The sequence below is a fragment of the Tetrao urogallus genome (genome assembly GCF_951394365.1).
Source record: "Tetrao urogallus genome assembly, chromosome: 1".
NCBI classification, from domain to species: Eukaryota; Metazoa; Chordata; class Aves; order Galliformes; family Phasianidae; genus Tetrao; species Tetrao urogallus.
The window spans coordinates 13,095,019-13,117,182 of record NC_136813.1 but is presented as its reverse complement, the minus strand read 5'-3'; the positions used below and the strand labels follow the sequence as shown (position 1 = coordinate 13,117,182).

The 22,164-nt window shown below is 38.7% G+C and overlaps 2 protein-coding genes across 2 annotated transcripts in view; one reads left to right on the top strand and one right to left on the bottom strand.

Moving 5' to 3' along the window:
* Positions 1–7,163, top strand: part of PGR (progesterone receptor) — a gene marked incomplete at both ends in the record, with an annotated part of 38,024 nt that extends 30,861 nt beyond the window's left edge. Inside the window, 3 exons of the mRNA XM_079549599.1 lie at positions 93–223; positions 4,246–4,403; positions 7,008–7,163. Of these exons, the coding sequence (XP_079405725.1) occupies positions 93–223; positions 4,246–4,403; positions 7,008–7,163 (445 nt within the window). The remainder of the gene's footprint in view (positions 1–92; positions 224–4,245; positions 4,404–7,007) is intronic.
* A 14,780-nt stretch (positions 7,164–21,943) lies between these two features.
* Positions 21,944–22,164, bottom strand: part of ARHGAP42 (Rho GTPase activating protein 42) — a gene marked incomplete at both ends in the record, with an annotated part of 153,761 nt that continues 153,540 nt past the window's right edge. Inside the window, one exon of the mRNA XM_079548751.1 lies at positions 21,944–22,032. Coding sequence (XP_079404877.1) covers positions 21,944–22,032 — 89 coding nt within the window. The remainder of the gene's footprint in view (positions 22,033–22,164) is intronic.

Here is a 22,164-nt window from a genome sequence, read left to right as displayed (position 1 = left end):
TTCCCTGAAACAATTAGTAATTAAGCTGCTCCTCTTCTTTATTTTCCTGTTTTGTTTTTTTTATTTCTGTTTTTGCCTTTTCTGGGTGTAAGACAGAGGATGAAAGAATCGTCGTTCTATTCGCTGTGTCTCTCCATGTGGCAGCTCCCACAGGAGTTTGTCAGACTCCAAGTTAGCCAAGAAGAGTTTCTATGTATGAAAGCACTGCTGCTTCTCAATACAAGTAAGCTCTTTTGTTTCTAACATATCACTGGTAAAATCTTTGTTTTGACCGATGTTGTTTAACTTGACAATTGCTGAGTTTTCTGGCTTAACAAATGGAAAACTTCTTCAGGAGGAAAATGTTAGCATATCAAGACCTAAAAATATGTTTGCAGTGTCTGTAGGGAACAAATAATCTGTTTCATCATTGTCTTTATTTTGTATAAAGGCACTGGAGAAATGTTGGATCCCTTTTAATGTATTGTAATACTGTATTATGCATTTTCAAAACAACTGTGCATATTTCGGTGAGGAAGAATGACTTCAAATGACACTACACAGATAAAAATCTCCTACAGGCATTGGAAATATATAAATATTTGATTGACTTTTGGGTTTGTTGGTGGAGGGATTGATTCTGGCCAAGAAGTTAAAGCATGCTTATTCAAAAGATTCGCAAAAGTGGACATGGCAAACAATATTAATATTTATTCACATTTTCTACTTAAGCCAAGGTTTAGCACAGCTGTGGATAGACTAACTTCTTTTAGTTGTTTACTTGAGTACAAAATTTGTGATCTCTTCAATTGTATGCATCTTTGTAAGAATGCAGTATACAGCACTGCACTGAACTGTAATTGGAAAATATGGTAGTTGATGAGATTCCCTTCTGAAGCCTTTTCTAAAATAGTGGGAAAGTCATCAGCTGATGCCTTAAACAGTCCACAAACAGGAAGTTTTAAAATTTTACTGCTACCTTTAGGAATAAAACTAAACACCTCCTAGAACTAGAAGTGGAAGAATGTTGAAGTTTGGTTCTGTGCACACTTACTGAGTTTCCTGTTTCTTGGCTGTACAAAGACTCAACAAATATAAGGAATTAAAATTTATTCCCTCTTAGGCTGTTCTTGCCTGCTGTTTACATAAGCTCATGCTTTCAGAAGTCTGTCATCAGCAGAGTATAGACAGTAAAGTAAGCGTAGTTCATAGGAATATAAAATTTACTAGCATAATAGCAAAATAGCATACACTCTGCTAGTGGAATAGAAATAATACAGAAAATAATCCCAATGCAATATAACTGCAGTTTCTTTCTTGGAATTACATCAGAGTTTTGAATATATTCCCATTATAAATGTTTTCCATCTTCTTTTCATCACATTTTGAAATCCTGCATCTATGTAAATGCTGGAGGGAAGTCTTACATTTCAGTTAGGTTTAGATACATTAGTGATATTCTAACTCCACATACCAGTAAGCTCAAATAAAATAATTTAAAAAAAATGCTGCAGTGGTCCACTCCCTCTCAATGTTGGGTGCATCAGTTTAACAGTAATTACTAAGCCACCATTCTTTATCAACTGCACTTCCATTATAAACTCACTTTTAAGATCATGTGCTTGTATGTATGCAAGAAATTAATTTAATAATATGAAAGTATTTTTGCCTATGTTCATGAGTTTTGCTTTCTGTTCATTCCTCTACTTATTGTCTTATAGGAAAAAACAGTTTGTCAGATCTTTGGGAAAAGGAACACACCTAACCATTGTTGCTGAGACATTTAGTAAACATTTGGTACTGTATAAATGCAATACTCTCCACAAAGCAATGTTCAAAAAGCATAAAACCTGATTGTTGATATAAAGTATTTTTAAAGATTATTTCTATTTCATGCTGTTCACCTTTATCCTCTTCAGATGTGAAAGTGTGACTATTTCAATCTTTCACATACAACAATAAATCATGTCTCAACTTTGTCTCTCATTCTGTTTTCTATTTGAGTTTTTATTATAATCCACTGGCTTTTCTTTTAAAGACACAGTAATGTGTATTGCACATAACTAAATATCAGACACAATGTATTTCTAAATCTGAATGGAAACCCCAACTTTATTTTTAACATTTTCAGTTTTACATTTTTTCCCTTGATGTTACTGTGGTGTAGTCTTTTCTTTTTTTTTTTCTACTGTATTACTGACAGTTTTAAAACTGTCTCAAACGTAGAATTAGTCTTTGCAAAAAGTAGACCAACTTTTTTATTTTCTGCCATTGTTTCAATTTTCTAGTTCCTTATTTAGTATGATTTACATATAGACATATGTTATATGCTTTGCTTTAATGTTACCCAAAAGTTCTAAATAGTTCTCCATGTAACAGAGGCCACACATGTGGGAACCAATACAGTGAATAGCTCAGACAGAATATGATATAAGGAAGTTGGATTGTTTTATGGAGGGTACAACATGCTTAGTCCAGCATTTCATCTTCATCAGCTGCCAGAAGAAATCAAATATGACACGTCCCTAAAAGCCAAACTACTATTTGATATGTGGAAGCAATCACAACTTCTGTTGTTGATTTTTATTTAAGTTCAGATTTGGGTTGGAATCAGAATTTGAATTCTACATGCCAGTTCTTAGACACTTGTCTTTGTAGTCAGCTTGCTATTCTGTAGACACATATGCATATATATACATATATATGTCTCCATCCTTCCCCCAGACATTCAGTTGTCTGAGAAAGTACTGACATGAGTGGTCAGTGTCAACTTGGATCATTTCCTCTCTTGGACAGTCTCCCATGAAATAAGAAAATTCTGCTTCAGAGCAGAGATTTGAACTTTGCTTTGTATAGGCTCCCTCTGGGCTCTAGATGAAGAAAATTATGAATTTTGATGTTTGCCTCAAATGTCTTTATCTGCCTTACCTTCTCTTACTTTATGTATCTATCTATGTCTATATCTATACCTACATCTATACCTATATCTGTATCTATCTTCTATTTCTATTTCTATATCTACATTTAGAGGTCCAACTGTACTCAGTCATGGCCAGATAGTAGCCATGGCACAATACCAGACTGAAGGTATATGACATACCTAGCATGTGATTAATTTAATTATGTGAGCTACTACTCACAAGACTGCTTTAGAGTCCATAGAGAAAAATAAGCATTTCTACCTGAAGTGTAATTCATGTCTTTCTAAAGCTGCTTCTACAACAGTGAATATGTGCCCTATTCTCACCTGATTTTTTCCACTGAAAATATAGGGAGCTGTGGTAACAAGATAAGATGGAGCTGCCTATGTTGTTCCTTGTATATGTGCTGTCAGAAGATGAAATGTTAAATGTGACATTACAGTGTGAAATGTCATCGGAAAAAGAAAAAGGAAAGGGAAAAAGAATTTTTCTATCAAAAACAGTATTTCTGAAACTAGATTCTGTTTTAATATATGATTATTTTAACAAAGCAAGGATTTGAATTTGAGTGCCAGTTGGGGATGTTTTTTCAAGTTTTATTTTTTAGAATTTTCATTTCAGTGTCTTCAACAACATAAATTATAAGACATATATTACATGCTGCCCTGTCATGGAAAATAGTGTTCAGACCGTATCAAAGTTTCCTTACAGTGCTGCCAGAACATAGAATCAATGCTCAAACACGATCTTACTACTAGGAGTCACTAACAGGTTCATTTTTGGTATTCTCTGTATTCCTTCATTTTGGTCCTAACAACAGACCATTAAGAGCAGAGTGAGTTGAGCCATTTGCTTCTGTCTGCTAATTATCTAAGAAATATTCAGATTTAAGACTCTAAGAGTACATCTGCTCTTTTGAGTAAGAGAAGTCCAAACAGGAAACCTGAGCCTTGGATGCTTTACTGTCTACATTATTTAAAGCTGTTAATTCATTCCATGATGCCATTTCAAAGCACTCCAGCTAGATGTAGGATAAATATGCTCTAAGGGGGGCAGGCTCTCGGCAACGTAAGATAAGCCAACCTATGACATATTTCCTTAAGGACCAGAGGGGTTCTTTTTGCATTCTTCTTTCAGCATGGCCTTAAACTTCATCTATACCTATTTGTAGACATCAGAGGTTAGTATGTTGTATGACTATTTCTGGATAAACTGATTAACAGGAAGAAGTACTTGGCAGATAATAAATTGCACAGCACACTGTGAAATATAATCTGTTCCCTTACTTAAATCTCTCTTTTTGCCTTAAGAATACATTGCAACACAAATGTTGCTTTCTTTTCAGTTCCTTTGGAAGGTCTAAGAAGTCAAAGCCAATTTGATGAGATGAGAACGAGTTACATTAGAGAACTGGTGAAGGCCATTGGCTTGCGCCAGAAAGGTGTTGTGGCTAATTCCCAGCGTTTCTACCAGCTTACAAAACTGATGGATTCCATGCATGATGTAAGTTTACTTGTTAACTTGTGTTGTTATTCTTGTTTTTTTTAAGTCAGAAGCAATTTGAATTTCATAAAGGAAATTTTATGAAAAGTGGCTAGTTAACATTTCTAAACTAAAAAAAAATGTAAGTATACCTCTCCTTTGATGTGTGAATAGAACGAAGAGATAGCTGTATATTTGGTAATCAAAACATACTGTATAAAATGTTTAAATATTTGAAAATAGGCATTTGAACACTACTTCTGCGTTATTTCTGTATCTAGAGCAGTTAAGATTGTTGGTAGGGCTCCATGTGTCTGTATGTGTGTGTACATGTTCATAAAAAATATTTACAAAATGTAGAGAATAGGGAACTCAAAAGAAAGCCATTGATTTTTCTTCCTTAATTCAAGTATTTTTACACATATACTGTATGCTGCTTTTTTTCCAGTATCCGTTCATATTCTGGGATTGATTAATATCAGAGATCTCTAATAGTGATATAGAAATTCATAAGTGTTTTAAAAGATATATCTGAATACTTTCCACATCCCTGAAAATCCAGCATGCATCCTCTGGGCTTAGCATCCATTAAAACTGAGGAATGATGCTCTCTACCCATGCGAATAATGTTTTGTAATGGCTTCTGCATCTCTGCAAGAGAGGCAAGAAGCAGAGATACAAGGCCATACCTCTGCTTGAACACGGACTGGTGGAGTGGCACTAAAATACTTCAAGAAAAGTGATTTTGAATTCTTGGCTGTGACAAGGTCATAGAGAGTTGAGGGAAGGATGAGGTCTTTGTATTCTTTTGTGCTTATGTGCATTTTATTTATTTATTTATTTTGTAAATAAATTCATTTTTTCATATAAAAGCTTTCCTTGTCACTAATTCCTCCTTTTGATGGAGGAAAAAGCTGAAGATCCCATTTATGAAGGTTGAGAGAGGCAACAATATTGATAATTACATGGTTCACCAGGTAGTCTGGAATCCTTTGATCCACTGCAAAGACCTCTCACTATCAACTTTTGGTCTGCACAGAAATCACATTGACCATTTAGCTGTCACATCTTCTCAGATAACATCAGAAGATGAATAGGATAAGGATGAAAATCAAAGAATCAGAGAATTTTAGGGGTTGAAAGGGACCTCTAGAGATCAGTAAGTCTAATCCCTCTGCTAAAGCAGGTTCCCTTACAGTAAGCTGCACAGGTAGCCATCTAGCCAGGTGTGAATATCTCCAAAGGAGACACCACAACCTCTCTGGGCAGCCTTTTGCAGTGCTCTGTCACCCTCGCTGTAAAGAAGTTCTGTAAAGAAGTCCTGCACATTTGTGTGGAATTTCTTACGTTCCAGTTTTTGGCCATTGCTCCTTGTCCTATCACTGCACACCACTGGAAAATATTTATAAACATTGATCATATCCCCCCTCAGTCTTCTTTAGGCTGAACAGGTCCATGTCTCTCAGCCTTTCCTAATATGGAAGATGCCCCAGGACCTGTATCATCTTTGTCACCCTAATAATCCTTAAATACAAAATTAGACAACAGAACGTTCCGAAGGGGAGGATATTGAGATTAGCTACAAGATATACTGGTAGTTGAACTCCTCATTATTTGGGAATGTCAGTGCTAAATCCTTGTCAGGAATCCAGTCAGCCAGCTTTTACTTGCAAAAACAGTTCCTGGCCAGTGTCCTACTCATGCTAGCCAGGTGCTTAAGGAATCTGTCATATGATGTTTGCATGTGGCTTGCTTGGAATAAAAGACCTTCCTGCCTTACTTGGAATAAGAATTTTCAGTTTGGATCTCACAACATCCAGAGAAGAATTGAGTACTGAGTTATTTCTTCATTTCAAATTTAACATAGTAAAATAGCCTCAATGGAAGCAAGTGAAAGAGGCTTGCAGCAGAATATCCAGCAAAGCGATGGCTGGGGTAGTGTTTGGTCTGGAGATGTCTGAGTGCGAGTCCCTCTTCCAGCTCAGAGTGAGAGAAATAGGTGATACAAGATAAGCCATCCCACTGGAGAGACCACACATTGGTAAAGCTCTAATAGGATTCTAGACAACATAAAGGTCATAGGTCTTTAAGAAAAACTTTAAAAATTGGTACTTCCTAGAGAAGGTAGGTGAAAGGGTTCCTATGTGTAACAGTTGCTTTCTAGCAACAAGGGCCTATGAAATTTAACATTATCAGCATATCCAGATATGATCATAGTCAGAGCTATGGGAAACCTCGAAAAAGAAAATGCAGTCCTTGGGGCAATGTTTGAATATCATCTAGTAAACAAGGCATTGAGACTTCTTTTGTTGAACATGAGCATAAAATAAAAGCTTGAATAATTTTTAATAACTCTGTTGTTCATGGTACATGTAATAAGTGAGTTCTCATGCTAGTGAGTCTGACTTTTTTAGGACATGTCATTTAGCTATATTTATGATTTTTGCCTTGGAATTTTATTTTAATAGGGAATAGCAAGTTATCCTCATTATTGGTTCAAGGAATATTGTATTAAGATATAATATGGATGTGTGAGCCGATGGATGTGTGAGCTAAGTGATTGATAGCATATTTATTTGGCTGCACTGCTGATAGCCTTACTTGTTTGTATTTTATTAAATCCAGCTAGTGAAACAGCTCCATCTCTTCTGTCTGAACACATTTCTCCAGTCCCGTGCACTGAGCGTTGAGTTCCCCGAGATGATGTCAGAGGTGATTGCTGCACAGCTGCCCAAGATTCTGGCAGGGATGGTGAAACCTCTTCTCTTTCACAAGAAGTGAAATGTCTTTTCTCTTACCATAGGGATGATTTCTGGGTCGGTTTTTGTTTGTTTATTTTGGTCAAGATTTTGCAATGTCAGAACTTCAGTGTATTTGTCATACCCTGCCTACTGCTTTGTACTTGTAACATACACAAGCCATTTAAGCTTGATGTACATATTGTGAGTTCCTGATTCCTTAGCTGCAAAAATCACAACAGTCGGAAGAAATGTTTTGTAAACTTGGGTAGATTGCTATTTAGATATGCGTAAGAATGACAATAGAGTTTTCAGATTTCTAAGAACAGTTATCTTATACATTTTTCTTACATATTACACACTTTCAAATTTCTGATATGTCATGGTGAAAACTTTTTAATACATTGTGTGCATGTGTACACGTGGGCATGCGCATGGTCCTGAAGTTTTTGAGGGAATTAAAATGTATATTGCCCACACTTTCTCACCGATATTTGACTTTTTATTTACTAATCTGCTTCACAGAAATATCCTTTCAAAGTCAGCTGTTCAAGTTTAAGTAGATACCACTGCAATGCCTTCATGAGTAACTAAAGCGCTCTCTGTAAAACATGTGAATATGGATTCATGTTCTGTGTGCTCATATTGTATTGAAATTCTGATACCAGTGTGCTTCTTTCTGCATCATTCAGTGCAGTTCTTCAAAAATCAGAAAGCAGAGGAAAATTTCAGTATATATTACACCAGAAGTAAGATGTATGTAAACCCACACAGCTTCAGTTTGTGTTATTTTCCTTTAAAGTTTGGCACTTAGTAAAGCTAAAACACATTGTTGTAATCTTAAATTTAGCTTAACTTAAAAATTATGTATTTCAGAAGTTTTAAATAGAAATATTTTCCGTGACTCTCAATAATCTTGCTGGTTTGAATTCCTCCGTATGCTTAACCAACACTACCATCAAATTTTAGAGAGAAAAAAAGAGAAAAAGAGAAAAAAGAAGTGGAAAATATGACCACAAACAATTTGATATACTTAACATTCATCTTAATACATTTAGTGAAGCTACATATTTGTACTTCAAAGGCGTGCTGTTTTAGTTGGAGTAACTGTATGAGGAGTTGGGCTAAACTAGCATTATAAATTCATGAAGAATGTTTGGTTTTCCTGGAAATGAAATATTTGACTAAAAACAATAATGCGATGGTTGTTGTTCCTTTTGTATGGACATGAAGCTACTTATATTTGAGGCAGTAAACTGCTGATATATTCAGATGAAGAGATGGATAAGCCCAAGAAGAATTTGGGTTATTAAAATCTGACGAATTTTTGCCAGTCACTAAAGACAATACCCAGCTTCTCTAGCATTAATCAGTGTAGGAAATTGCAAGTCCTGGATAACTGCTGGCCATATGCTATTGCTTTTCCCCATTAGACACTGGATGCATCCATTGTGGTAGCATTCTGCTTATGGTATGTAATATGGGATGAATGGACTTGTCTTTGTCAGGTAAGCTAAGGCCCACCAAGAGGAAGCTACATAACAGATAGGAATAGAAGTTTCCTACATAGTACAAAACCCACTGGAGTTGTGGCAAAGAAGTGACCCAAGGAAAAATGGTCTAAGCAGACTTTTGTGCTTGTTTACTAGGTTCGTAACTTTTAACTGCCCCTAAACAAGCTATTTCTTACTTATTCAATACAGTTTGACTTTCAACTGTCATCCTTAAAGCAATTGTGTTTTAATAAATAACACAAAATTCTGTTTCTACATATCAAAGTTTTGTTTTCTTTAATTTTCTTTGTATTTACTCAGTTATACAGTTGTCCATTTCAACCATTCATCTTTTGTGTAACAACAATATTTTCATGCATTCCTTGGGGGTTTAAGCATATGATTTACCAGAATAACCAGACTTTCTATGTTAGTTAAGATTAAACTGTTATCAGAAACTTCCCATACTAAAAGTGGTTCCACAACACAAGACAAAATCACAGGATGCTAGGGGCTGGAAGGGACCTCTGGAGATCATCCAGTCCAACCCCCTGTTAAAGCAGGTTTCCTACAGGAGGATGCACAAGGAAGTGTCCTGCAGCATTGTTGACAAGGATTGATCAATCTTTTTGTCAGCATTTATGGAAGGACAAATGTTGGTTTGTCCAGGATGGAGGCAAACAGAGCCTGAAAACCTTTTAGCAGATTTCCTGTGGTTCTGCAGTGCTCTGTGTGTGCACCATAAACCGCAGCTCCAGAACTCCAGCTGTTCCTTCACCTGTGGTCTCTGGTGTTGTACCTAAAACAGAGAAGCTGAGACTTCACTCAACATTTTCAAAGACCATTTTCTATAGACCATTTTCTTATCAGTCAGTGCTTTGTTATTACCTCAACACTCTTTTGCTGTGCTTTATGATGATATGCTAGTAATTCCATTTAATTGGGAAATTCAGCTTCTTTACTGTGCTCCTATCTAAAACAAATCTTTGTTTCAGTTACTGATAGCATATATATGCCAAAGGTGATGTCTAGATTACTGTAAATGTAACATATGGTAATATGTGCATGATCCTTCCATGACTCCCACCTGCCCAGACTGTTGGCTCAACCCCAAGGCAGAAGGGTGTGGTGCTGCCCTCCTCCTGCCTCGTGTGCCAGTCATGGCACGCTGACCTCCCTTTCCTTCGGGTAAGTCAGCTTGCAGCCACGGAGTCAATGGCCAAAGCCCTTCCAAACTTCTATGGCTCAAAAGCCTATGTATATATACTGCCAGGGTGGATTGTCAGCACTGCTGGATTTATTGGTTTGTGCTGCTTTGTGTCATGGTGACCTGACTTTTGAACAGAGGAATTGTTTTTCATTTAGTTCTCTTTTCCCCCTTGGAAGATGAAAAGGAAAAAAAAAAAAAAAGAAGAAGTCATGTTTTAGATGTTTTCATATTGAAATTTATGAGTTGTTTTTTTAGATGTGTGCTATTAATTTGGTAGATTGACATTATTTACATGTGGAATTATATTGTAGCTTTTCAGATGCTTGTACAGAAACATGCAGTAAAAGGTGGCTGTGTGAGTAATAATAACTTAAAAACTAATTGCCTGTAGTCCTTAAATAGAAAATCATCCTCAGAGGGCACCCGTGCTGTTGGAACTGAAGTCCTTAATGCAGCAGTTGCAGAAATTTTAAGAATATGAACAGTACTTAAATACAAATTGAAAAAAAAAAAACCCATGCATTTTTTTAATTACATGCATTTATTTGCTTACGTTGAGGTGGTTTGAGCCCATGGTGCTCTGCGCCAAGTGTGTAAAGACTGCAACTTCTATATAAAGACTATCAAGGAGTGGTGAAATGTCACTGAATTCTAGCTCATCATTTAAAGCTGGCGACATTTCAGCTTCTTGCAACCATGTGCTGTGCTCATTATGAAAGCACCATCACAAGTCTGATAGTCATAGATCATGTCTTTCTGACCATGGAAACTAAATTAACCTCTCACCTCGACATGTACAATAGTTCCTCCAGTTCAGCATTCAGGCAGACCAGTGAGGAGGTTCTCACAGTGTCATTTACATGGTCTCAGTCTACTGCATTTTTCCCACAGCTCAGTTGAAATACCCACCCATCTGGGCTGGTACTAGAAATTCCTTCTGTTGTATCAACGAAGAAGAATTTCCTGGAATCCCAGACTTCACATCACTAAGCCCTATGGCTGTCCACTTTCAAATGAAGTGGGGACAGATTGAATGAAAGCACCTGGTGGACACAACGATATCTTTGCCATTGAGTTTTTTCAGGGATAACTGGGTGGCTCAGTGCAGGGAGTTTTGTGTTATACAGGTAAGACTGTTATAGACATGATTGTTGTTTCTTGGATGTACCATTTTCACATTTGCTATTTCTCATACACAAGATAAAAGTACAGTACTGCTTTTACACCTCATATTGTTGCTTTTTTTTTGTCCAGTGTGAGACATTAGTCATCTACAAAGCCCTCAAGTTAAGAACATTAGTAGCTAACACTGTAAGTCCATATCTTATATTTTGTACAAATATATACATATTACCAAATTATTTATTTTTGTGTGCATCATTATGAATTAAATGCACAGGTTTTCACAGTAGCTTAGAGAAAGTTAAGATCACAACTTTTATTGGACTGAAATTTCAGAGAGGAGTGGCTCGCAGTTACCAGTTGGAGCTGTCCTTTTGTTAGAAGTATTTGGAGATACCATCTCTGGAATGTGGCATTGTGCCTTCAGAATAGTGAGGTCAGAAGGGGAAAGAATACTTTCCCAACCATTTTCCTAGATGCTAGCAAAACTTGTGACAGTAGGATCTGGATTTTACTGGTCCACATAAGCATGTTCTTTTGTCTGCAAAGTATGGCATTCTTGCTAAATATAACATGCTATTAAACAGAAGCAATGAGCTGGCAGTGTCAGATAACATTTCATGTTACTTGAAATGCCCAAGGAGTCGGCACAGGGCGGCTGAAGCACCACGGCCAGGCTGGGTCTATCAGGCCAGCAACAAACACAAGCAATGAGGACATCCTTCTGGGGCCGCTGGCACCACGCACTATGGGCTGCACCACTAAGGATCACCAGGCTTTTCACTGAACAGTGTAACTGGAAATGTTATATGCCAGAGATCTACAGTACTGTCACATTATGCTGGCCAAGTCTCTACCTATGGTTGCACGCAACAGAATCAGCACTGAGTTTTCTGTACCCTGCAGCTGGCAGTGACAGCTGCAGTCACCTTACACTGGGTGGGAGGGAGGAACAGATGCCCTTAGCCAAGCTTTGTATCTGATCACAGAACAAGGTTATCAACATCTGGTATTTAAGGAAGTCTGAAAGCTGGAAAATATTCTTTTAGGAAGTCATTTAAAGTATCCTCAAAGCCTTCCCTGAAGATAGCCATTGATTTTAAAAAATAAAGCACATTTGTAAAATGTTTATTATCACATCTTAAAAATCTGAAGTATTATAAAGCATTTTTTCTCCCTCCCCCAGCCAGGGTACTTTCTATCCCAAGATTACTGGGCTGGGTAGTGCATTAGCGCGTGGTGGAGGCGGTGTAATCCTGGGTGCAAAGTTCTGTAGAAAGCTAAATAATTCTTAAGTTCAAGGCACATTTAGACTGATGTTAGCATTTCTCTGTATATAATGTTCAGGAAAGTGGAAGATATAATTCATGGTTTCTTGCATTTGTTTTATTTTTCTAAAAGGAGATTTGTATAAGATATCTGTATTTTCCAGCGAAGAGGAACTTGCATCTCTATATTTGTGCATCTGACACAGCTTTCAAGTATTTCTGTAAAGGTGCTGTCAAGCTGTGTTGTGTCAGGGCCAATAAACTGGAGATTTACTGTGCTCACAGCATGAGCAGTGCTTAAGTTCTCAGTAACTGCTGGGCTGAAAGCAGAGCCGCAAAATGGCAACTGACTGCAGTGAACAGAGTTGTGTTGGAGCCTCTGCAGCCATGGAGCACCTGGGGGGGGGCGACTTTAGCTGGAGCTTTCTTTGCTTACTGACGTAGAAGATAAGGGTCAGGAGAGTCCAGGAGTGTCCAGGAGAGTCCAGCTCCACATGGACTGACCACCAAAGGGCCGGGTCCCAGCCTGCACCTGCTGCCTAGCTTTGGGGCAACCCTGATGATTCAGGGCCAGACCTGAGAATGAGGTGTCACTCCTTGCTCAGGACACATGAAAATGGGGATTGGAACTGGATGATCTTTAGAGTTCATTCCAACCCAAGATATATATTAGTATGCAGATGAGAAGGCTCTGGGTAGACCTCATTGCAGCCTTCCAGTACCTATGGGGAGCTTGTAAGCAAAAGGGGGAGTGACTTTTTACACAGTCTGATAGTAACAGGACAAGGGGGAAAGGCTATAAACTAAAAGAGGGGGGATTTAGGTTAGATGTTAGGAAGAAATTCCTTACTCAGAGGGCAGTGAGGCCCCTGGCGCAGCTTCCCAGAGAGCTGTGGTGCCCCATCCCTGGAGGTGCTCACGGCCAGGCTGGATGAGCCCTGGGCAGCTGAGCTGGTGGGGGCAACCAGCCCATGGCAGGGGTTGGGACTGGATGATCTTTAAGGTCCTTTCTAACCTCAGCCTTTCCGTGGTTCTATGATTCTCTGAGAAGCATTGACCATGGCAATAACAGTGATACTTTGCCACGTTATTTCCACACAGGACAGTACATCTTGAAAGTGATGTTTTGGTTTTGTTTCTGAATGTGTCCCACTTCCTACAAAATACACATTCAGTCAGGGACACCTGCACTGCCATCTTTGTGTACGTCCTCTTATGCAGTGATGCTCCTCTAGGTTGAATGCAATTGTTTCTTTGTCTACGTGTCCAATTTCAGTCTGAATGTTCACTGCTTCCTTCAAAAATGGAGGAGTTTTTAACAAGACATGGTATTGATGAATCTATGAGAGTTAGAGAATTTAACCCATTATTTGAGGTGAGATGTTAAAGGCCCTTGAAGCAGAAGCCTTTGCTTCAGCCTTTGTCTGATAACAGCCTCCTGATGTATTTGCTCACTGCATTTCAGTCTGCAATGACACAGGCGCTGTGGGGATATACTCACCTCTGTGCTAGACTGGTGAGCATGCACTTAAATGCACTGTTAGGTTCTTACACTGATCACCAGCCACTGGCAATGAGGATGGCCCTGCAAGGTGTCAGGAACCCTACCACGCAGTAAGAGGCACGAACTGTGATTTCCATGTCAGTGGTGAAGAGGCTGTGGGCATGGAGAAAGCACCAACCCGCTGAGGAGGCTCAGAGGGTTGCTTTTCCTCTGGCATTGCAGGCTCCTGGCTGCACCTTTCTGTGTGTCCCACAGGGAGAAGGCTGATAGGGGCGGTGCCTTGCAAATGGTGGAGAGGCAAAAGCTGCGTTCGTCCCTGCTGCACTGAGATGGGTTTCAGTAGGAGGGATGCACACAGATGACACCGTGATAAAGAAACACTCTTTCTTCTTTTTCTCTTTGGATACAAAGTGTCCAGCAGAGTGAATTGCATTACCTAAAACGCATAGCAACATTCACCTGAGGTTCTCATACTGATGCGCTGGCAGATACACAGATGTTAGGTTTCTGAGTTCATTTATCCAGGAAATATTTCAAGTGTCTTCAAACACTGATGAGCAAAACAGTATAGGAAAGGTTTCAGCAGTAGCAGTACCTTAACCTCTTGGTACATCTTGATGGTTTCTGTGTTGCACCAAGAGTAAAATTAATTGTGCTCATTTGTTTTTCATTTTTTTTCCCATTCAAGACAGCACAATTTTTCATATTTACAGAGTAGAACCAGTATTTCTTATAACCAAATATCAGCATCCTTCATGCAAAAAGAACAAACACAGAATGACTGTTTAAGCTGTTTCGTGTATTTGCATTTGCATTTGTTTGCAGTGCCCAATACAACTTAATTTCACCTAAATCTCTGTGGTGTCTTCTGCTGTTTGCCTGGTGCCTCTCAGACGGCCTTAGAAAGTGCTGCCAGAGCCTGCTCTGATGTGTACCACTTATTTTTTTTGGTGGAATTTCCTTGCCAATAGGAATTCTGCCTGTTCTGTAGTAATTCAGCTCCCACAGTTGTCAGTGCCTCTGTTTCCATTGCTTTGTGCTGAGCTTTACTGTTCAAGCTTGCTGAAATCCTAATCTTCATTATCTTTTCGTGAGTTCCTTGCAAACGGCACTTGTTTCATGCTGGGAACCAGCTGCACCCTGCACATGAATTAATTTATTTGGAGAGATCTATCAAGCTCAGGTTTCTTTATCTTTCTTCCGCCTGGGTTTGTGAATTGTCTCCTGGAAGGTTTCTCATGGGGCTGTACAGCTATCTCATCCGCTTACAGACCATGCTCATTTTTCTCTAGCAGTGGTGTAAGTGTGGGCTGAAGTCTTGCAGCTCCTGCTCAGTCATGGTGGAAGAGGCATCCTCATTGCCTTTGTCATCCTCATCATCATCTTCATCGTCATTACTATCATCCTCATCATCTTCATCATCCTCCTTCTCCTTCTCCCTCTGCTCCCTGCAGCCCTGTGTAGAACCCAGACCTCAGTTCCCTTCCCTGCGTCCCCACCTGCCCGCAGGCTACACCCTTTCACTGCCAGAATGCACACCCTGCGATTTCCAATCATGTTTGAAAAATCTCCACCATCAAGATAAGCTGCATATTTACCTTTGATTTTTCTTTTTTTTTTTTTTTTTGTAAGAAGACAAAAACAATGCTCATCAATAAAAATAAATTGCTAATGCTTTTCATTCAGAGTAGATTCCAATCCCTTATAAGGGCACCTGAGAGCCATTAACAGTAATTTTAAATGAAATATACCCATGAAAGGTAAGTCTAACTAATCAGCTCCTCAATTATACTGGCAGAAAGATGTATTCCAATTACCAAAGCACTTTCAAGTGAATTAAGGCTCCTTTCTATGCCGGCTGTGGAGGTCACTGAACGTTCCCATGAATCCTTGCATGTTTACATTAAAAAAGCACACCACGATCTTTGGCAAAGGCACTTGCTCTAGGTTAGCTCAGCTTTTGAGCTTGTTGCAATAAATACAATGGAAAACCAGCCAACCATTGCAAAAAAGTCAAGAATATCTTTCAATACTTTTCTTTCCATATCAGTGTTTAATCAAAATTGCATAGCTTTATGAATGTGAAATGAAATTATAGAAAGTGCAAATACACACTTATCATGTTTAATAAGCACAATGTTCATGCTGGAAAGGAAGATGGATCTTGAGGGTGCGAATCACGCCCAACTCACACAAAAACATTTCCAGCTCAGACCCAAACACTGCGCTCTGCTCTGTACATATCCATGTCCACATGCACTGCTGTATGCATCCACTTCCCATCAGCCCAACCCCACAGAGACTTGGAACTGTTGTGCTTGAGCATCTCTGTTCACACCTTAACTATTCCACAAGCCAACTGCTTGACAAGTCCCACTACTGCAGTTGCAGTACTGCAAGATCAAGCCATAGAATCATAGAGTGGTTTGGATCTCATACTCGAGATGGTGTCTCTCAAGGATGGAGGGTGAGAACCACATCTCTTGACATGCTGGCCATGCTTCTTTTGATGCAGCCCCGGATATGACTGGCTTTCTGGCTGCAAGAGCACATTACTGGTTCATGTTCGTTCATCAGTATGCCCAGCTCCTTCTTTTTAGGACTGCTCTCAATCCATGCATCTCCCAGTCTGTACAAACATCTGGGATTGCCCTGACCCAAGTGCAACATCTTGTACTTGGCCTTTTTCAAGGTCATTAGGTTCACCTGGGCCCACTTCTTCAGCTTTTGTAAGTCTCTTTGAATGACATCCCTTCCTTCTGTCCTATAACTGCAGCACTCAGCTTGGGTTCATCAGCAAACTCGATAACGGTGCACTTGATCCCATATCTATGTCACTGATAAACAGTACCGTTCTCAACGCAGAACTCTAAAGGACAGCACTTGTTACTGAAGGCCACTTATATGTTAAACCATTTACCACAACTCCCTGAATAACAAGAGTGTTATTATTTTGAGGGGAAAAATAGGTTCAGTCAGAGTCCAAGATTAAAAATAATAGAGGCCAGTCTCTGTAGAAAGGTCTTTTATTTTTAAAAACATTTATCAGATTTTTGAAATACAGTGTAAAGTACAATATAAACTACAATATAGAATTATGTCTGCAAGTCAGCTTATGCATGTCATGCCAGTTATTTACACGTAGATATATACAGAGTGCAGATAATTATTGAAACCACACCACAAAATAAACAAAGAGTTCAATAAGATAATTTAGTAGGACTTTATTAAATATATATATATATATAGTAATTGATTGTATATACTTTCCTATTAAAATACCATATAGTATCTAAAGTAACCCCTATAAACTCTAATACCTCCAAAATTGTCATAAATATGCTTGGAAAACTGAAACTATCTGTTTGCCCTCTCCAGCTGCTCTGCCTTTTGCTATAACATAAACTCTTGTAGCACTGAGATCATTTTGCAGCCTTTGGTGACAGAACTTTAATGACAACTCTTGATACAACACTTGCAGAAAAGCTCAGTTGCAGAACAGCTTTCAGCTGAGACATCCAGGGGTTAAAGCACCATTCTCTATACTTAAAATAACTAAGGCTATCCAGCGGCTTATTAAATACTGCCACATATAGGACAAACAAAACAATGCTATTATCTTCAGTGACTGAATTACAACATTGTATTAGTAGCTGTTTGGATACCAAGCATCTTATTAAAACAAAACAAAGCAAACTCCCAAGGCCCGTGCAAAATCCTGTGCAAAAAGAGACCTCCGGACCTGTGCCGACACAGCCTGATCAACAGTCTGACTTTTGCATGAACAGAAACTGGAAGGGCTGCAGCACCAGTGGCTGCATGACCACGAAATGCAGGACTGAATGCTGCTTATTGCTTTTCATCTGGTAACTGAATGATTCACACAGGGCACTGCTGAAAACAAAAGGATAATGCCAAGCCATAGCATGTTTTCCCATTAGCAGAATATTCTAATTTATTTCATGAGGGCTTCTGGCCAGCAAAACCTCACTATAAATTGCCCAAGGACTACCTTTGAGCTCACTAGAACTCTGAGAGCTTCCATCAGTTGAGACAGCCCTCCAGCTGAGGCCAAGCTCCCTTACTGCCTTTTTCCCTGCTCAATCCCAAACCGTACCAACTGTTACCTTAGGAAAAGAAGCACGAAGAACAGTGGACTTTTGGGCTTCATCATTTATTTGGTTCCTGTCTTATTAAGTAGAAAACAGACAAGTGAAAGAATGTCGCAAAAATGCAATTGCTGCCACATAATGCTTTTCTTCTTGTTTTAATTACTGTTCTGAACTGCTGAATTTTGCAGCTTCTCTTCCTAATGAATCTTTTCTAAAGGTACATTAAAACAAACCCAATTGCAGGTGAATAACAGTTTATCAACAAAAATATATATAAGAGGAAAATAAGTTACTATTCCTATCACAGAGTAGCACTGGTCAGCAAACCTGTGTGTCATTTTTTCCAGAGATAATAAAACAAACGAACTTTATAGATCAGGTGGGGACTTAAGACAGCTACGGTTTAATTTAAGAGTTTTGTTACATAGAACTCTAAATGCCAAAGTATGGCAAAAACATTGTAACACTGAACTCACAGAAATTACATCAAAAATATTTTTTCATCTTTATCATCATTAATAAGAAGTGTGAATATAAAATATTAATATACTTTACTTATTTATCATACAATACATCAGTCCTTCACACTATTTTGGTTCATGCTGTACTGCAACATGTACCAAAAGTTTAACATAGAATAAACAGGGCTAATGAGATAAGATCTGGGTACAGACATTTTCACAACAAACAGCCATCATGTATTATCTACCTGCAATCCTACAGCGATATTCAGAGAAAACTCCACATCCTCTTATAAAGTAGAATGGAAAGAAAATTTAAAAAGTAGACATTGCTTGTAGAGTGAATCTGACTTTAATTAAAAAAAAAAAAACACCAAAAAACAGTAAATCAATACAATGAACTAATTTAGTTCAGCTTACCTAATTTTCTGGTAAGGCACTATCTGAGTATTGTATCTTCATTTAAATGTTACATGGATTTCTGCTGCTCTACAGTTATGAAAAGGGATATATGGCCAGGGATCATGAGACGACCACAGTGCTGCTCTCTTTCATTCCAGTTTGTGAACACCGTTATTTAACTTTCCAGATCTTGTGGAGAAAATCTCCCTCTTGTAAAGTCAGAGAAGAGCTGGGGCATCCACAACTCACAGCATGGTAATACAGAAAATGCTTGTTACGTACCGTGAAGAAAGAAACAGAACAACCCTCATATCCAGCACTGTTAACTGTAATTAAAAAACTATGTAACACTTTCAGATGGAATTGCCATTTTAAATCTAAGCTATTTTCAAATTATTTATGTGATCATCAGAAGAGCCTGAAAAAGTGCCCAGCCTTAAAGAGGAGAAGACAGATTTGTTCGGTGCACAACTGAATTAATGAAATCCACCTTCTTATGAAGCTATCTTTGCAGTTGAATTTTGTGTCTAACATGGGATGAGTGTATGGGAACGGACCATCTCTCCTCTACAGTGATTCCTCCCAGTACTTCCACAACCTTTCCGTCAATGCTTACAGGCTCCGTAACTGAACTTTTCATTTTTATTTTAGCTTTATATGAACTTAGCATCTTTGAGTCCTCTAGCTTGCACTCAGATCAGCTGGCTACAGAACCTACTACTGAGAACACCCAAACAAATACACAGACTGAGGCAAAGCAAATAAGAGCAAGAATTTCCTATTTCACTGTTTCTCAAGAATTTCACAATTAAATTCCTCCATGATGTTCAACAGAGGCCAGTCCGCCTGCTCCAACTGACAGACACACATTTCTCCACACAGGTGATACACATGCAAGGCCTCGTGTCTCTGCTTGCAGCTCTCTCCCTCCCTGCTCCTTTTCCCACAGCAGCACTGCTCCTGGGCACATCCCCAGCGGTAAGCTTTCTGACACCTTGCAATTTTCAGATTGTGAAATAAAGCAAAGACACAACCAAACCCATTTTGATCTTCTCAGGGCAGAGAAAGCTGCAGGAGTACATTAGAAAAAGAAATGCTGGCTTGCTTTAAAATCAACAAAGGCTCAGTCTGATGAGAAAAGTCGGAATCATAGAGTCATAGAATCATTCCACACTTTCTTTCACATCTGCTCTGGGTAAATGCAATGAGCCCACGTCTTTGCTTCCACTGCCTCTGATGAAGACTTCATCAGCATGTACTGAGCACAGCTTTGGGACCTAATCATAAAATCATAGAGTCTCCTGAGATGGAAGGGACCCCCAGGGATCACTGAGTCCAACTCGTGGCTCTGCACAGGACCACCCAAAAATCAGACTGTATGTCTGAGAGCGCTGTCTAAATGCTCTTTGAACTCCAGCAGCTGGGGGCAGTGCCCACAGCCCTGGGCAGCCTGTTCCATGCCCACCACCCTCTGGTGCAGAACCTCTTCCTGATACCCAATCTGACCCTCGCCTTTGAATCTCCTTAGAGTGAAGAAAGGACCCAGGTCAGTGTGTCACTAATTCAAGCAGCTTGTCCTCAAACTGCCTGCAGTCAGCTTTACTCACCCTAGCCTGGATTAATGTCACAGGCTCCCCATCAGAAACAGCAGAAGAATGCTTCTCTAAGCTCTCCCCTTTCTGTTGCACCGCTAATACTTTCACCAGCAGAAGGATCCTGCGGGCTTCTGCCATCAGCCTGAATTCCAACAAAGAATTGCTCTGCAAAAGTCATGCTCTATATATGTGTGCTTCTTTATGTTGGCAGAAAAATCTATTTTCTAATTTAAACTAGAAAAAGTCTATGGAAGAAAAAGAAGCTATTAGTAGAAATTACTGCTGGTTTCAGTCCTAACAGTTCTTAAACTTTCTGGAAGCAGTGTACACCTTAGAAATTAATAGAAGGTTTATATGTTGCTTACTCTTAATGCACAAAGAACAAAGGCTGTTAACTATGAAACAGTGAATTCTTTCTGTACCAACACTGAAAAATTGTTCATGCAGTGCCTAAGTCTCTTCTTTCTCAGTAGAGCTCAGCAACAAGACAACTAAGCACTGCATGTTTTCCTATCAAGGTGTGCAAGAAAGATGCTCTGGTTTAGAAAGCTGCTTATATTTTCTGGTTTGGGGCTGTCTTCCTTATTTTTTTTCTTCCAGTCCCTCCATACAAACAATAGGCATTTACAAAAACGGTATTAGCTAGTTATTTTTATTCTGTGGAATGGGGGAAACATTTGCCAAATACACTGTATACTTTTATTGCTATATGGAGCTTTTGGCACCCAGAGCTTATAAAATTTCCTACTTCACAGGGTATTGTCTTATTCACAATGGAAAAACTTGAAAAGGACTCAGTTACATTTTATGTCTCGTTTAGAAACCTATCGCACTTTTCCATCGCTCATTTGGTATCTACCAATCATTCCAGATTCAGTATCTCCTTGTTTCCTACAACTGCTGCTCTGAGATATACTGAGATTATCTCCCACCTGGCTGGTAACACGGAAATACAAGTTATTGTTATTTATATTCACACTGAAAGGAGGAAATAAATCTAACAAGTAATTGAATGAAACATTCATTAAACATCACATTTTGAACGAGCATTTACTGCTCAGGCAGTAATGTGATTTCACTACCAGTTACATTTATTCTATAACATACTGTGATCTCAATGACTAACAGAAATTCAAACTTCTGATTTATGGAAGAATCGTTTCTTATTTGAAATGATTAGGACTAACCTCAGAATCAAATTTTGTAAGGAAGCATTCAGATCACAATGCATCACTTATATTATGAACATTTTCATATTAAAAATATTGATTCCAAGAAATGTCATAGAGAGCATTCCCTCTAAACTTCACACTTCTGTGAGCAACATCCTAGGATCTGAAGGTCTGCAGCTAAATGGCAACTTTTTTGATTTTATTGCTCTAGTGTTCCTTACCCATAAAAGAAGAACAGAACAACCTTTTGCACACAATGGAAGTTATTTAAACAGAGTACCGTCCTCAGTACAGTAACTGTTAACTGTTTCATTACATTCTGTTCCGTTGATAGGGAGCCATGTAACCTGCAGCTGCAGTATCTGAAGGAAATCTACCACTCTCAGCTAACGAGCTGATCCCATATCTGTGTCAGATAAAAAATCAGAGCACTTATTATTTGTTACCATGGATACCATGAAGATATTGCTGTCCACTAAGATTACTAGAGGAAGACGACATAATTTTCGGGAACGAGTCCTGTTTTGCCTTCATAAGTTGCTTTTAACCAGCCTGGTTCCACTGATGGATACACTGCAAAAAAAACAATCAAGCAAAACATATTTACAGTAAATATTTATAGCTAACAGATCTCATATGTGGTTCATATATTTATTCAAATGGCGTTTATTCAATAGCAATATAAAAAACAGGCAAAAACTGAGA